Source organism: Lissotriton helveticus, chromosome 11 (assembly GCF_964261635.1).
Source record: "Lissotriton helveticus chromosome 11, aLisHel1.1, whole genome shotgun sequence".
NCBI classification, from domain to species: Eukaryota; Metazoa; Chordata; class Amphibia; order Caudata; family Salamandridae; genus Lissotriton; species Lissotriton helveticus.
In genome coordinates this window covers 1,154,095,389-1,154,111,679 of record NC_136072.1, presented here as the reverse complement: position 1 = coordinate 1,154,111,679, position 16,291 = coordinate 1,154,095,389, and the positions used below count along the sequence as shown (strand labels likewise).

Genomic DNA, 16,291 nt, shown 5'->3' with positions numbered 1-16,291 from the left:
GCCCCGAGTTTGCCCCCCCCCCCTCACCCCTTGATTGTGTTCAGTACAGAACGTACCATCTACCGTGGGTGGACACGGATGGAGGGTGCCTCTGAGTTCCTTGAAAGGCTCCGGAAGATGACGCGGAGCAGCGCATGTCCTCTCCGAGAGGCCAGCCTCGTGTCCCCGGTGCGTCATGTCCGGTGCTCACTGCGCTCTTAGGTCTGTTCCCGAGGGGCCGCAGTGAAGGTGCAGTGGTACTCACTGCGGCCCCTCGGGGACAGACCACTTAGTACAGAAGGCCCTCCCCCGGGCTCAGCCGGGCTTCCGCCTCCGCATCTCACAAGAAGGCGCTCGGGTCCCGTTGAGGAAACGCGTCTCCCATCGTACACACAGTGTTTCCTGTGGCGTTTGTGATAGAGGCGGCAGGCTCGTAGGTTGTCGAGCACACGCCCTGTTTTTTTAATTTTATTTTAATTACTGGAGGCGTCTCCAGGCTTAGAAACATAAGCTGGACCAGACCGCATAGAATTGAAGAAAACGCATTTGAAATATCATGTGATTGTTGTATGGGAGTCTGGCAGTCTTTGAGCACAAGTAGTGTCGCCCAAAGCCCGTGGCCTAAGACAGTCTGAGAATGAACCGGCCGACGTGTGAGTGCGCAGATGAAGGCTCCACTGAGGCCCAGTCGCATCCTTCTGCTCGTGAATGCAAGGACTGCCGGGAGGATGAGGCCCCAAGGCGGAGCTCGTGACCGTACTCAGGATGCCAGAGCAGTCTGGCCTTCAAACCCTCAAGCCGCTGGCACTCTCTTCCACCCCCTATCTATTTGGCAGCTCCCCACGACGCTTTGAATCCATTACGGAGGGCTTGTGCCTGTGATGCCTGGCTCCTTGGGCAGGCTTATGCCTGTGATGGCTGGCTCCTTGGGCAGGCTTATGCCTGTGATGGCTGGCTCCTTGGGCAGGCTTGTGCCTGTGATGCCTGGCTCCTTGGGCAGGCTTATGCCTGTGATGGCTGGCTCCTTGGGCAGGCTTATGCCTGTGATGCCTGGCTCCTTGGGCAGGCTTATGCCTGTGATGGCTGGCTCCTTGGGCAGGCTTATGCCTGTGATGCCTGGCTCCTTGGGCAGGCTTATGCCTGTGATGGCTGGCTCCTTGGGCAGGCTTATGCCTGTGATGGCTGGCTCCTTGGGCAGGCTTGTGCCTGTGATGCCTGGCTCCTCGGGCAGGCTTGTGCCTGTGATGGCTGGCTCCTCGGGCAGGCTTGTGCCTGTGATGCCTGGCTCCTCGGGCAGGCTTGTCCCTGTGATGCCTGGCTCCTCGGGCGGGCTTGTGCCTGTGATCCCTCTACTAGGTCGGGCTTGTGCCTGTGATGCCTGGCTCCTCGGGCAGGCTTGTGCCTGTGATGGCTGGCTCCTTGGGCAGGCTTATGCCTGTGATGGCTGGCTCCTTGGGCAGGCTTGTGCCTGTGATGCCTGGCTCCTCGGGCAGGCTTGTGCCTGTGATGCCTGGCTCCTCGGGCAGGCTTGTACCTGTGATGCCTGGCTCATCGGGCGGGCTTGTGGCTGTGATGGCTGGCTCCTCAGGCAGGCTTGTGCCTGTGATGCCTGGCTCCTCGGGCGGGCTTGTGCCTGTGATGCCTGGCTCCTCGGGCGGGCTTGTGCCTGTGATGCCTGGCTCCTCGGGCGGGCTTGTGCCTGTGATGCCTGGCTCCTCGGGCAGGCTTGTGCCTGTGATGGCTGGCTCCTCGGGCAGGCTTGTGCCTGTGATGCCTGGCTCCTCGGGCAGGCTTGTCCCTGTGATGCCTGGCTCCTCGGGCGGGCTTGTGCCTGTGATCCCTCTACTAGGTCGGGCTTGTGCCTGTGATGCCTGGCTCCTCGGGCAGGCTTGTGCCTGTGATGGCTGGCTCCTCGGGCGGGCTTGTGCCTGTGATGGCTGGCTCCTCGGGCAGGCTTGTGCCTGTGATGCCTGGCTCCTCGGGCAGGCTTGTGCCTGTGATGCCTGGCTCCTCGGGCAGGCTTGTGCCTGTGATGCCTGGCTCCTCGGGCAGGCTTGTCCCTGTGATGCCTGGCTCCTCGGGCAGGCTTGTCCCTGTGATGCCTGGCTCCTCGGGCAGGCTTGTGCCTGTGATGCCTGGCTCCTCGTGCAGGCTTGTACCTGTGATGCCTGGCTCATCGGGCGGGCTTGTGGCTGTGATGGCTGGCTCCTCAGGCAGGCTTGTGCCTGTGATGCCTGGCTCCTCGGGCGGGCTTGTGCCTGTGATGCCTGGCTCCTCGGGCGGGCTTGTGCCTGTGATGCCTGGCTCCTCGGGCAGGCTTGTGCCGGTGATGCCTGGCTCCTCGGGCAGGCTTGTGCCGGTGATGCCTGGCTCCTTGGGCAGGCTTGTACCTGTGATGCCTGGCTCCTCGGGCGGGCTTGTGGCTGTGATGGCTGGCTCCTCAGGCAGGCTTGTGCCTGTGATGCCTGGCTCCTCGGGCAGGCTTGTGCCTGTGATGCCTGGCTCCTCGGGCGGGCTTGTGCCTGTGATGCCTGGCTCCTCGGGCCTGCTTGTACCTGTAATGCCTGGCTCCTCGGGCCTGCTTGTACCTGTAATGCCTGGCTCCTCGGGCGGGCTTGTGCCTGTGGTGCCTGGCTCCTCGGGCAGGCTTGTGCCTGTGATGCCTGGCTCCTCGGGCAGGCTTGTACCTGTGATGCCTGACTCCTCGGGCAGGCTTGTACCTGTGATGGCTGGCTCCTCGGGCAGGCTTGTGCCTGTGATGGCTGGCTCCTCGGGCAGGCTTGTGCCTGTGATGGCTGGCTCCTCGGGCAGGCTTGTGCCTGTGATGCCTGGCTCCTCGGGCAGGCTTGTGCCTGTGATGCCTGGCTCCTCGGGCAGGCTTGTGCCTGTGATGGCTGGCTCCTCGGGCAGGCTTGTGCCTGTGATGCCTGGCTCCTCAGGCGGGCTTGTACCTGTGGTGCCTGGCTCCTCGGGCGGGCCTGTGCCTGTGATCCCTCTACTAGGGCAGGCTTGTGCCTGTGATGCCTGGCTCCTCGGGCAGGCTTGTGCCTGTGATGCCTGGCTCCTCGGGCGGGCTTGTACCTGTGATGCCTGGCTCCTCGGGCAGGCTTGTACCTGTGATGCCTGGCTCCTCGGGCAGGCTTGTGCCTGTGATGCCTGGCTCCTCGGGCAGGCTTGTGCCTGTGATGCCTGGCTCCTCGGGCGGGCTTGTGCCTGTGATCCCTCTACTAGGGCAGGCTTGTGCCTGTGATGCCTGGCTCCTCGGGCAGGCTTGTGCCTGTGGTGCCTGGCTCCTCGGGCGTGCTTGTGCCTGTGATCCCTCTACTAGGGCAGGCTTGTGCCTGTGATGCCTGGCTCATCGGGCAGGCTTGTGCCTGTGATGGCTGGCTCCTCGGGCAGGCTTGTGCCGGTGATGGCTGGTTCCTCGGGCGGGCTTGTGCCTGTGATGGCTGGCTCCTCGGGCGGGCTTGTGCCTGTGATGGCTGGCTCCTCGGGCGGGCTTGTGCCTGTGATGCCTGGCTCCTCGGGCGGGCTTGTGCCTGTGATGCCTGGCTCCTCGGGCAGGCTTGTGCCTGTGATGCCTGGCTCCTCGGGCAGGCTTGTGCCTGTGATGCCTGGCTCCTCGGGCGGGCTTGTGCCTGTGATGCCTGGCTCCTCGGGCGGGCTTGTGCCTGTGATGCCTGGCTCCTCTGGCGGGCTTGTACCTGTGGTGCCTGGCTCCTCGGGCAGGCTTGTGCCTGTGATGCCTGGCTCCTCGGGCGGGCTTGTGCCTGTGATGCCTGGCTCCTCGGGCGGGCTTGTACCTGTGGTGCCTGGCTCCTCGGGCGGGCTTGTGCCTGTGATCCCTCTACTAGGGCAGGCTTGTGCCTGTGATGCCTGGCTCCTCGGGCGGGCTTGTGCCTGTGATGCCTGGCTCCTCGGGCGGGCTTGTACCTGTGGTGCCTGGCTCTTCGGGCGGGCTTGTGCCTGTGATCCCTCTACTAGGGCAGGCTTGTGCCTGTGATGCCTGGCTCCTCGGGCAGGCTTGTGCCTGTGATCCCTCTACTAGGGCAGGCTTGTGCCTGTGATGCCTGGCTCCTCGGGCAGGCTTGTGCCTGTGATGCCTGGCTCCTCGGGCGGGCTTGTACCTGTGATGCCTGGCTCCTCGGGCAGGCTTGTGCCTGTGATGCCTGGCTCCTCGGGCAGGCTTGTGCCTGTGATGCCTGGCTCCTCGGGCGGGCTTGTACCTGTGGTGCCTGGCTCCTCGGGCGGGCTTGTGCCTGTGATGCCTGGCTCCTCGGGCAGGCTTGTGCCTGTGATGCCTGGCTCCTCGGGAAGGCTTGTGCCTGTGATGCCTGGCTTCTCAGGCGGGCAGGCTTGTGTCTGTGATGCCTGGCTTCTTGGGTGGGCTTGTGCCTGTGATGCCTGGCTCCTCGGGCCTGCTTGTACCTGTGATGCCTGGCTCCTCGGGCGGGCTTGTGCCTGTGATGCCTGGCTCCTCGGGCGGGCTTGTGCCTGTGATGCCTGGCTCCTCGGGCAGGCTTGTGCCTGTGATGCCTGGCATGTGAATACCTAATGTGGTGCAGTTGTACACAACGCTGCATTGGCTTTGGGTTGATGTTATCCTGGGCTTCTGTCATTGAGGGGTAACAGGGACGTTCTGCTGGGGATGTGTCCAGACCTGCAGTCCTTCTGCTGCCTTTATTCTGGGGACAGATACCTTGGTAAAGGGCTGCATGGTAGTGTTAACGCTGTCAATGAGAACAGGGTAGGTTTTTAACAATGCATTATGTTTGCATTTTTTTCCCTTTTGAGATTCTGATATTTAATCCTGTATTTGATGCTTCATGTATGTTCTTTCTCTCTCCACCCATCCCTCCAGCTTCAAAACCATCATCCACTACATCGACAACCAGTTCGAGCGCTACCTGCACGACGAGAGCGGCCTGAACCGACGCCACATCATCGACAACCGCGTGCACTGCTGCTTCTACTTCATTTCGCCCTTCGGGCACGGGTGAGCTCAGACGTGGTTACTAGAGGTGGTCAACTGTGTGATAGAGGGTCGTCCTAGCTGGGGGTGAACAGTTAGCGACAGGCGACGCCAACTTATAGTACCAAGAAACAAGCCGCCTCAGCATGGCCCTGTCCCCTGCAGCGGGGTATCTCCGGGGTTCTGACCCTCCTGTGTAACTGGAAACCTCTTCTTTGAATTTCATCATTACCGTGTGTGCTTCTTGTGTTAATCTGTGGATTTTCTGCTTTGCTTAAAGTGGCGCTTGCCACATCACCCCAGTTATGGGTGTGTGCACCAAGCTCTTCACTGCCTGTAGCTGCAACATGGCGCGTCACTTGTCTGGGTACAGCCTTTTAGCTACACCTAGTTTTCTCTAGTAGCGCGGCAGTCCTGATACTATTGGACCTGTCCACCGCCTTCGATGCGGTCGATCACGCCACCCTCATCAACCGTGTCTCCTCCTTAGGCATCAACCACACTGCCAGAGCCCTTCTAGCCTCATTTCTTACCAATTACACCCAATCAGTAAAACTAAGCACCTTCTACTCACCAGTGTTTACTCTCCCATGCGGTGTGCCCCAAGGATCCTCGCTAAGTCCGACCTTATTTAACATCTATGTATCGGACTTGGCCAGGGTGATCAAAACACATGGGATGAGGCTAACATCATATGCCGATGACACCCAACTGGTGTTAGCAGTTCACAACGATGGTGACACAGTTGCGTCAAGATTCCAAGAGGGAATGCTAGCTATCAGTTCCTGGATGACGAGCAACTGCTTTAAAACTAAATTCCGACAAGACGGAGGTAATGACCTTCGGCACCCTCTCCCCAGGGTGGTCCCCCAATAAGTGGCCTAACGAGCTGGGTCCACCACCAGAACCCGTCACCAAGGTCCAAAACCTGGGGGTCCTGTTCGTTTAGCTCTCATTTATCCACCACGCCAAAGCGGTAGTCTCCTCCTCCTTTTATACCTTAAAAAAGATAAAGAAACTATTACCATATCTCCCCTCCTCCCCTGGCAAAAGCATGATGACCACACTCTTTTCCAAAACAGACTATTGCAATTCACTCCTGCTGAATGCCCAAGAGAAAGTCCTTAACAAGCTTCAGTTGGTTCAAAACTCGGCAGCCAGAATCCTAGTCGGCATCCCCAAGTTCAAACCCATCGCACCTGCCATTCGCCAACTGCACTGGTTGCCTATCAGAAGCCGGACCAAATTTAAAGCATTATGCATCGCCTACAAGGCCATCAATAACACTGGACCACAGTTTCTAAAACAATCATTATGCTTATACGTAACCAACAGACCATTATACTCCTCCACAGCATATCTCCTGCCTGTCCTACGCACCAATAAAGCTTCCTGGGGAGACCGATGTTTCCTTGTTTCCACGGCCAGACTTTGGAACACCCTCCACTCTTCATTAAAACCAGTTCTACACTCTTGACATTCAGGAAACAATTAAAATCTTGGCTCTTCAACCAGTAATTCCCACTCAGCGTTTACCTTTCTGATTTACTCCTCAAGCGCAGAGACACCCCAGGGTATTTGCACGCTATACAAGTTGCCTAAACATAAACATCGCTGCAACATCTGTTCCAACTTCAACAGATACACAAGTTGGACTTGTTCGGTAGGAGTCTCCGACTGCTATTAGTAACCAGAAATCAAGTACAGATCAGTGGAGGGGTCCTCCTCCTTTTGAGGTCTGTATTTTGTCCTTCTCCTTTATAAGGAGCTTAAATAATCCAGGACTGGGCATCTTGTTCACGCCGCCTATTCACTGCTGGCGAGTTGCCCGTGGACGGATGTAGAGCCGGGGAGCTGAGCAGGACTGAATGGATCTAAAGCCGGGGAGCTGAGCAGGACTGAATGGATCTAAAGCCGGGGAGCTGAGCAGGACTGAATGGATCTAAAGTCAGGGAGCTGAGCAGGACTGAATGGATCTAAAGTCGGGGAGCTGAGCAGGACTGAATGGATCTAAAGCCGGGGAGTTGAGCAGGAATGAATGGACGAATCTAGAGCCGGGGAGCTGAGCAGGAATGAATAGACTGATCTAAAGCCTGGGAGCTGGGCAGGAATGAATGGACGCATCTAAAGCCGGGGAGCTGAGCAGGAATGAATAGACCGATCTAAATCCAGCGAGCTGAGAATGAATGAATGGACGGATCTAGAGCCGGGGAGCTGAGCAGGAATGAATAGACGGATCTAAAGCTGGGGAGCTGGGCAGGAATTAATGGACTCATCTAGAGCCGGGGAGCTGAGTAGGAATGAATAGACGGATCTAAAGCCAGGTAGCTGAGCAGGAATGAATGAATGGACGGAGCTAAAGCAGTTGAGCGGAGCAGGAATAAATAGACGGATCTAAAACCGGGGAGCGGAGCTGGAATGAATAGAAGGATCTAAAGCCGGGAAGGGGAGCAGGAATGAATAGGTTGATCTAAAGCAGAGGAGCTGAGCAGGAATAAATAGACATATCTAAACCTGGGGAGCTGAGCAGGACTGAATAGAAGGATCTAAAGCCAGGGAGGGGAGCAGGAATGAATAGACTGATCTAAAGCCGGGGAGCTGAGCAGGAATGATTAGACTGATCTAAAGCCGGGGAGCTGAGCAGAAATGAATGGATGTATCTAAAGCCGGGGAGCTGAGCAGAAATGAATGGACGGATCTAAAGCCGGGTAGCTGAGCAGGAATTAATGGGTCTAAAGCCTGGGAGGGGAGCAGAAATGAATGGACGGCTCTAAAGCCGGGGAGCTAAGCAGGAATTAATTGAATGATCTAAAGCCGGGTAGCTGAGCAGGAATTAATGGGTCTAAAGCCGGGGAGCTGAGCAGGAATGAATAGACAAATCTAAAGCCGGGGAGCTGAGCAGTAATGAATAGACGTATCTAGCTGAGCAGGAATGAATTGATCTAAAGCTGGGGAGCGGAGCAGGAATGAATAGACGGATCTAAAGCAGGGGAGCTGAGCAGGAATGAATAGACGGATCTAAAGCAGGGGAGCTGAGCAGGAATGAATGGACGTATCTAAAGCCGGGGAGCGGAGCACGAATGAATAGACTGATCTGAAGCAGGGGAGCTGAGCATGAATGAATGGACGTATCTAGCTGAGCAGGAATGAATGGATCTAAAGCTGGGGAGCGGAGCAGGAATGAATAGACGGATCTAAAGCTGGGAAGCTGAGCAGGAATGAATGGACGGATCTAAAGCCGGGGAGCGGAGCCGGAATGAATAGAAGGATCTAAAGCCAGGGAGCTGAGCAGGAATGAATAGACGGATCTAAAGCAGGGGAGCTGAGCAGGAATGAATGGATCTCAAGCCGGGGAGCTGAGCAGAAATGAATAGACTGATATAAAGTCTGGGAGCGGAGCAGGAATGAATGGACGGATCTAAAGTCTGGGAGCTGAGCAGGAATGAATAGACTGATCTAAAGCGGGGGAGTGGAGCAGGACTGAATAGACTGATCTAAAGCCGGGGAGCTGAGCAGGAATGATTAGACTGATCTAAAGCCGGGGAGCTGAGCAGAAATGAATGGATGTATCTAAAGCCGGGGAACTGAGCAGAAATGAATGGATGTATCTAAAGCCTGGGAGCTGAGCAGAAATGAATAGATGTATCTAAAGCCGGGGAGCTGAGCAGAAATGAATGGATGTATCTAAAGCCGGGTAGCTGAGCAGGAATTAATGGGTCTAAAGCCTGGGAGGGGAGCAGAAATGAATGGACGGATCTAAAGCCGGGGAGCGAAGCAGGAATTAATGGGTCTAAAGCCGGGGAGCTGAGCAGGAATGAATAGACGTATCTAGCTGAGCAGGAATGAATTGATCTAAAGCTGGGGAGCGGAGCAGGAATGAATAGACGGATCTAAAGCAGGGGAGCTGAGCAGGAATGAATAGACGGATCTAAAGCAGGGGAGCTGAGCAGGAATGAATGGACGTATCTAGCTGAGCAGGAATGAATGGATCTAAAGCTGGGGAGCGGAGCAGGAATGAATAGACGGATCTAAAGCTGGGAAGCTGAGCAGGAATGAATGGACGGATCTAAAGCCGGGGAGCTGAGCAGAAATGAATGGACGGATCTAAAGCCAGGGAGCGGAGCCGGAATGAATAGAAGGATCTAAAGCCAGGGAGCTGAGCAGGAATAAATAGAAGGATCTAAAGCCAGGGAGCTGAGCAGGAATGAATAGACGGATCTAAAGCAGGGGAGCTGAGCAGGAATGAATGGATCTCAAGCCGGGGAGCTGAGCAGAAATGAATAGACTGATATAAAGTCTGGGAGCGGAGCAGGAATGAATGGACGGATCTAAAGTCTGGGAGCTGAGCAGGAATGAATAGACTGATCTAAAGCGGGGGAGTGGAGCAGGACTGAATAGACGGATCTAAAGCCGGGGAGCTGAGCAGGAATGAATGGATCTAAAGCTGGGGAGCGGAGCAGGAATGAATAGATGGATCTAAAGCTAGGGAGCTGAGCAGGAATGAACCCTTTATCACGCCTCCGTGAGATCTGAATCTTGTTTTGACATTTTTTGTACGCTCCTTTTGAGCTGCTTCACAATTGCCCCCTCTGACTCATTACCATCAAGACAGCTGTCCTTGTGGTGATAACATCTGCCCGGAGGGTCAATGAGCTTCAGGCCTGTTCATCTAAGCCTTGTACCGCACCATCCATCCTGACAAAATGGTGCTTTGCATAAGAACTTCCTTTCTTCTGAAGTGGTCCCTCCACCTCACATAGGCCAGTCCATCTCCCTGCCTACTTTTAATTTTCCTCCACATCCCTCTAAAGAAGAGGAGCGACTCCACAGTTTGGACCCAAAAAGAGTATTGTTGTTCTGCCTTGACCACACACAAGAGTTCAGAGTGGGCGACCAACTCTTTGTTGGGTATGTTGAAGCGAAAAAGGGTCAAGCTGTGCAGAAGCGGACCATCTCCAGTTGGATCGTGCACTGCATTAAGATCTGCTTTGCATTTGCCAAAAAGCAACTCCTGAGGGTTTGCGTGCTCATTCCACCAGAGCCAAAGCTGCAGCCGCTGTTAACTCACGGGCCTCCTTGCACACGTTGACAAAGCACTATTGCCTGGACAGTCCAATCCATCTAGACAAGCTCTTCACCCGTTCGGTCCTGCAGAACTTCCTCAGGTGAAGTTGGTCTGCAGACCCACCTCCGGGGATGGTATTGCTTAGGTATTTGTTCTAAGGCAAGGCATCTACGGCTAGAAGTCTCTATCAGATGAACAAGTTACTTACCTTCGGTAACGCCTTATCTGGCGGACTCTTATCAAGCTGCAGATTCCTTACCAACCCACCCATCCTCCCCACTCTGCAAATGGATTTCTAGAGACAAGACTTTCCCCTTTGAGGGCCATAGTGCTCCACACCAGTGGTCAGTGCTGTTTGTGACTCTGTGCTTCTGGCTTGAAAAATTGCAAAAGTAATTGACGTTAGTGCGCCTGGGTGGCGCCTATATGAGCACCTTGAACGTCACTTCTGGTTGCAGACTGCGACACCGACGACACTCACAGAGCCGAACGACATTATCTGCTCACAAAAAAAATTCTGGATCCAGTCTGGTGCCTGAGGAGAATTCCATGGTAGGGAATATTCGGCTGGATAGTCTCTACCAGATAAGGCGTTCCCACAGGGAAGTCTTGCTCATCTTGTTCCTTTGAAACTCTGGCTACCTAACAAGGGTCTCTCAGTGACTTGTGACATTAAAACCCTGAATGGTTGTGCCCTGGGAGCAGCATAGGATGCTTTGCTCCTAATCCGAGACATAGTAATGCTAGCCAGTATAATGTGTTACTGCGCAGATCTTGTGTACTGTATTCCTGGAAAAGTTCTCACAAAAGACTTGTACTATTAACACCTTAACCGTGGCCGTTATTTCGCGGCAGTGCAGCAATTCCACGGAGTGGGCGGGGCCGCGTCGGCATTTGAATGTTCGCAGCACCAGCGAGGTAGTGCTTGCGACGGCTGACTGCAGCAGGGAAGGGGTTAAGTACAATGTAAAGTAAAACCATGGAAAGCTAGGCAAGTGTTCATTAAGGAAATAGTTCTTGTTGCAAAAGGCAGAGTTGGTAGAAACCATTGGAAGGATCCCAAAGGAATTGAAGAGATTGAACTGTGTATTCACTCCCCAGTGTATGTCGATGGAGATATTTCAGCTCAATTGAACAGTCCCATTAACTGAAAGCTTCCCCGCCGCCTGAAGTGTTTCTGTGCTAGGCCTTTACTGGATGGATCATCGAGAGCAAACACCTGCTTTCCTGCAGAGCCCGGCAGCAGTTTGCAGGGAAACTAGAGTTGTGTCATGCCAGGAGGGTGGTGTTCGAAATGTGGTGGTTTAAAAAAAAAAAGAAAAGAAAAGTCTGTGCTATGTGAGGTCAAGAAAAATCACACCTGCAAAAAATAAAAATGTAAAGGGAGAGCAGAACATGTTTCAGTTAAATGTCCTGCAGAGCCCTGTTCGCCAGTGTCAAAAAATAACTCAAAGGAGTAACAACAAGTTCATTCTCTCACAAGTTATAAATCACTTCAGCGCGTTAATTAAAACATTCTTTGAGATTAATGCCCCCTGCAGCGCTCCTGGAATGTAATAATGCATAATCTCCGACTGATCGTGAAGGGCTGAGCTGTAGCCACACATAGTACAGTGTGGGAAGCAGCCATGTTGAAAGTGTTTGTGCCAGACAGCCACGAATTCTTGAATGTTCAGCCAATCAGAAGGCTCCGTCCTCTTAATTAGCGAGCGTTTTGTTGGAATTAGTGTGCTCCATGGCTTACTGTATTTCCACGTCCTCCTCTCTTGTGCAGCAAAGCTATGCGAATGAATCCTTATCCCATGATTTAGGAATTTGCATATTTCTAAAAGTATGTGCAGGTGCAGGTTTCATGTTCATAGTGTCTCTTGCTATTGGAGAGTTTGCCCACAGAGGCCCTCGAAGAGAAGCCCAAACTCTGCCTTCATTGAGCGTTTGTTGGACCGGCTTATGTTTGTTTTTTCCCTCCAAGGACATTGAAGTGATCTTAACTGTCCACAGTTACCACAGCTATGATTAAATGTATAGCAGACGTGGGTTGGGTTACCAAAAGTTATGCAGATAGTGAATAGATAAGTCTGTATGGAGAAGAAACCTATCAACACCTTTCTGAAACTCTTTTTCCTGCTCATAAATGAAAATATTTGTGCTGTATGGGTAGACGACTGAAGGAATTGCAAAAGGGTTGATGTTAACCTCATTCAGCAGCTAGGATTTTTCAGGTTGTGGTGCCCACTAGCTGCCCTCAACACTTGTAAATAAATGTGCCTCCCATGCTATGAGCATGAAGTTTCTTCTCGTGGTACGTGGTTAATAAAATGTTGCCAGATATCTCAAGGTAATTCTCAACAATAGGGGCAGCCTTGAGACCTGAACTAGGGGCAAACAATAATAGAACCCTAACAAAGGTTCAAGTTTGACACTTATATACACAGAACATACTGCGTGAAAAATACTTATACTATTAAAAAAAGAATGAATCGGGGAAAGAAAAAGATCTGCATGTACAAAATTCATGAGCCTTCCAGTCAAAGGGAAGGGCCTGGTGGGCCCTGCTGGGCTCTGGGACGGTGGAATTAAACATTATCCAAATCCTCACATTAACCTGTACTGTCCCACTTTCTGTATTTTCTTTGGAAGGAGCTTTTCAGCCTCATGTATTTTATAGGGAAATATTTATTTCCACTTAGCTCATATTGTATCTTAAAGTCTTGCTTTTTATGAGAATTTGTGTATGCACTTGTATGCTGGGATACTGCAGATAGGCAGAGCTGTTATAATGTATGTGAACGCAAAGATAACATGATGGAAAACCGTGCTACTGTGTACGTAACTTTTTCACCATGTTTTTTTTTAAAGCAATTTATAGTTCTTGCTCATGATTGGTTTTCTGTAAATGGCCTTTTTTGTATTGATTTGAGATCGTTTTCAACACTTTGTGTTTTTATTTTCTATTGTGTTCAGTGATGATGTAAAATATGTTTGTATAAGTAAAGAACTGTTTCTATGTACCTACTTGTTCCGCTCCAAGATGTATTCAGCTGGGTGTTCATGTGCTAGTGAATTATTCGGGAAGATAGTAAGGGGGTTTACAGTTTGCCATGGCAGGTAATAAGTGTCTTTGCTGCTAATCCCCATGGTCTGAGTTCCAATCTGAGAGAATGGTGTCTGCATTTGGTCTTGAGGTGCCATGTTCTGCGCTTGACCACTTCTGTCGTTTGGGTCTTTCCAGCCTAAAGCCTCTGGATGTGGAGTTCATGAAGGCGCTCCATGGAAAAGTGAACATTGTCCCTGTGATCGCCAAGGCGGACACCCTGACCCTGAAGGAGCGAGAGCGGCTCAAGAGACGGGTGAGTGGTCATGCCTGTCGGGGGCTGTGGGAGCCTTCATCTTACCTTGGCTTGTTGAGTTTCAGATCCTTTCTGACTGCACTTTTCAAATCCATGAAGACGACCCCACCCATAACCTGGTCTGACCCAATCTGAGATCATCTATTCTGTGTTTAGCCTCTAACACACTCAACCCTGGCCTGAGTACCTTGTTCATTGCGTCAGTGTCTGTGCAGGCTCTGATGCTCTCTTTAGATGCTGCGGATCTAACCAGAATCGTGTGTTCAGTAAACTTGGTAACACTAATATGTAAAATGTAAATTGATACTTGTATAGCGCACTACTCACCCGCAAGGGTCTCAAGGTGCTTGTACGAATACCGCTGTGGAACCCATCCTGGCTTTCCCTGTGAGGTGTCCACTCCTGGGCACCCCCAAGGTGGAGGCCAGGCATCCTTAGCGTTGTGGGAGCCGTTGTGGAGATTAAGCAAGCTATTGCCCAGAGTTGCAGAGTGGGACTCCATGATTGGAACAGGCACCGAGGCGAGAATTATCAGGTCCAAGGAATTTTGAGCCCAAGACCCGCCGAGGCGGGAATTGAACCCTGGTCCCGGGCTAGACCTCTGCATCAGGGTCTGCCGCTCTAACCATTGAGCCACACTTCTCCAACACTGAGACATTATTAGATCCGGCCACTATTTCTTGCATTCCTCGACTCTCATGTTGGAGGCACTGATCCATTTTTGCTTGTGATTAAAATAGTTTTTGGAATGGTAAGTTGTTTGTTGCTCTTGTTCAGCTGTAAGCTTTTTAGGCATAAGCTGCCTCCTCTGTCCTTGCTGTGCCCCTGGCAGTGATGCCTCTCAGCCCCCACCTTCTGTTGGCATCTTTCTGCTTCCTGTGGAGTGCCTGGTGGCCAGAGCAGCTATTCCGGTCCTTGGCTACCGCTGGCCAGCTGCGCAGGGACCACGGAGGACAAATGGATGTGCAGCACTGGGCAGGCTCCAACAATATTGACTGAGCAGCAGCCAGAGGCCTGGTGCTGTGTTCAGAGAGTTCTGCAAACAGACTCCTGGGCATATCTGTTTTCAGAGAGTTCTGCAAAGGGACTCCTGGACGGTGCCATGGCCTCTCTGGAGCAGGGAGCGGCCTGCCAGGGCTCTGTGATCCTGGAACCCAAGGAGGACAAACAAGCCCACGCCACTCCCTGGCATTCTTCGTTGCGGTGTCAGCCCAGGGCTTGGATGGGGGCCAGTGTCCTGGGGTTGTGGTGGAGTGTGTGGACGTCCTGCTGCAGCAGGGCTGGCCGCTCCCTCGCTCCATGAGGCCTGGGCCGGCACTCCCTGCTGGCACTCCTGCGCTCCGGAAAACAAGCCTCCGCGACACTCTTGTTCTTGGCCAGACTCCTCCGGTACCCAGGGGATCCTTTTCTGGAACATATGTTATCATGAGAGAACAAAGCAATGATTATCATTTTTGATGTATTCCAATGGGACCTCCCTCGCTTTGAAAAGTGAGTGCGGCTGCTGTGCAAAGCTCTGGAGGTGGTGAAAAGAAAAAGCTACTTGACATCCTGGCCTTGTAGAGCGTCCAGTAAGGTGAGCCGGACTAAGCGCCTTAGTTCTCAGAAGATCTGTTCAGTGTCCAGTGAATACTGGTGTTTTTGTCAATACTGAACATCCCACTTTCACTCTTTCACATCATACACTCTCTTGTTCTAATATTTTTCTTTCGTCAAAGCATTTGTACAGCACAGTGCACACCACTAGTCGTGTTTGCACTACAAATATGACTAGACCGCTTCAAAGCAACTCTTTCATATTAAACCGGCCAGATATAAGAACTGGTTAGGGTTGGCTGGCTGAATTGTTGGCATTCACAATTTAACAGGCAGGCGCAAACCATCACTGTAATTAAGGCACTTTGCATCAGTCTCAAGCAAATGGCCAAGTCTTAATTATTTTATAATGTTTGTGAACAGTGCATGGCACATTACTGTAACCGAGGCATGCATTGGGAGGCAAGAAGACAGAAGGCACTGACAATCTAGAGTTAATCGCTCACTCCCACAGTTAGAGCCTGGTGGCGACATCAGACTCTGTAAACTCTTCTTAGGTGGCAAAGCCATCAAAATGTGGAGCTCAGTTGTCAAAAGGCTGTAGATGGGGATTTGACGGACTGGAAAGGGCTCCTGGTGGACGTTGACCACCAGGACGGAAGATTTAAGAGCTTCTACTGAGATCAGTCTGTACTTTACTGCCTTTCTAAAGTTCCCATGAGCCTCCAAGTTTCTGAAATGAGGTCCTTGAGGCCGAATGTCCGAGTTCTTTCCTGGAAGAATGTTCTGTGGAACGCACTACATAGTGTCCCTCGTAGCTAAAGGCACTGGTGTCTAAGTGGATTTTTAAAAGTGGATCCCCCATCTAGCTGGTAACCTATGATGCCAGAGGTTCAAGGGAGGGACGGCGATGGAGGGCAGGGGCTGACATTCCTTCAGTGGCGAAGGCTTGCTGACAGTGGCTTGGAATATCTCCAGGTGGTGAGGGAAGAGAGTTCTCTGCTGTGATCCAGGGCACGTCACAATCTCTTAATAGCAATATTACTCGAGTGTTCGGTAACTCCATTCATGATCCAATCGTTCCGTCGACGTCCGTCGCGCGCGGGGAGGACTGATGTCATTCTCATAGATTGCTCGCGTCCAAAGCAGGAAATGCTCATTATGCTGCAGGACAATTGCCCTGAACGATGAAAGCCTCCCGGCCTGATGTCAGCCTCCGGCCTCTTGTCAGCTGCAGGTCCTTCTGGACTGGGTCATCCGTGGAGCTGTCTGACAGTTTTAGGGCGGAGCACCAGGTGTTATCCGCTTTTGCATTTTTAGGGGTGCTGAAGGCACCCAGACTTTCTTTTGATGTTGACATTAGCTGTGATGCAGGCTGGCCTTGACGCT

The 16,291-nt window shown here is 52.6% G+C and overlaps 1 protein-coding gene across 1 annotated transcript in view; it reads left to right on the top strand.

Moving 5' to 3' along the window:
- The window catches only part of LOC144792763 (septin-2), a 329,710-nt gene that overhangs the window by 139,523 nt on the left and 173,896 nt on the right, over positions 1-16,291 (top strand). The window contains exons 6-7 of the mRNA XM_078667947.1: positions 4,841-4,975; positions 13,249-13,366. Of these exons, the coding sequence (XP_078524073.1) occupies positions 4,841-4,975; positions 13,249-13,366 (253 nt within the window). The remainder of the gene's footprint in view (positions 1-4,840; positions 4,976-13,248; positions 13,367-16,291) is intronic.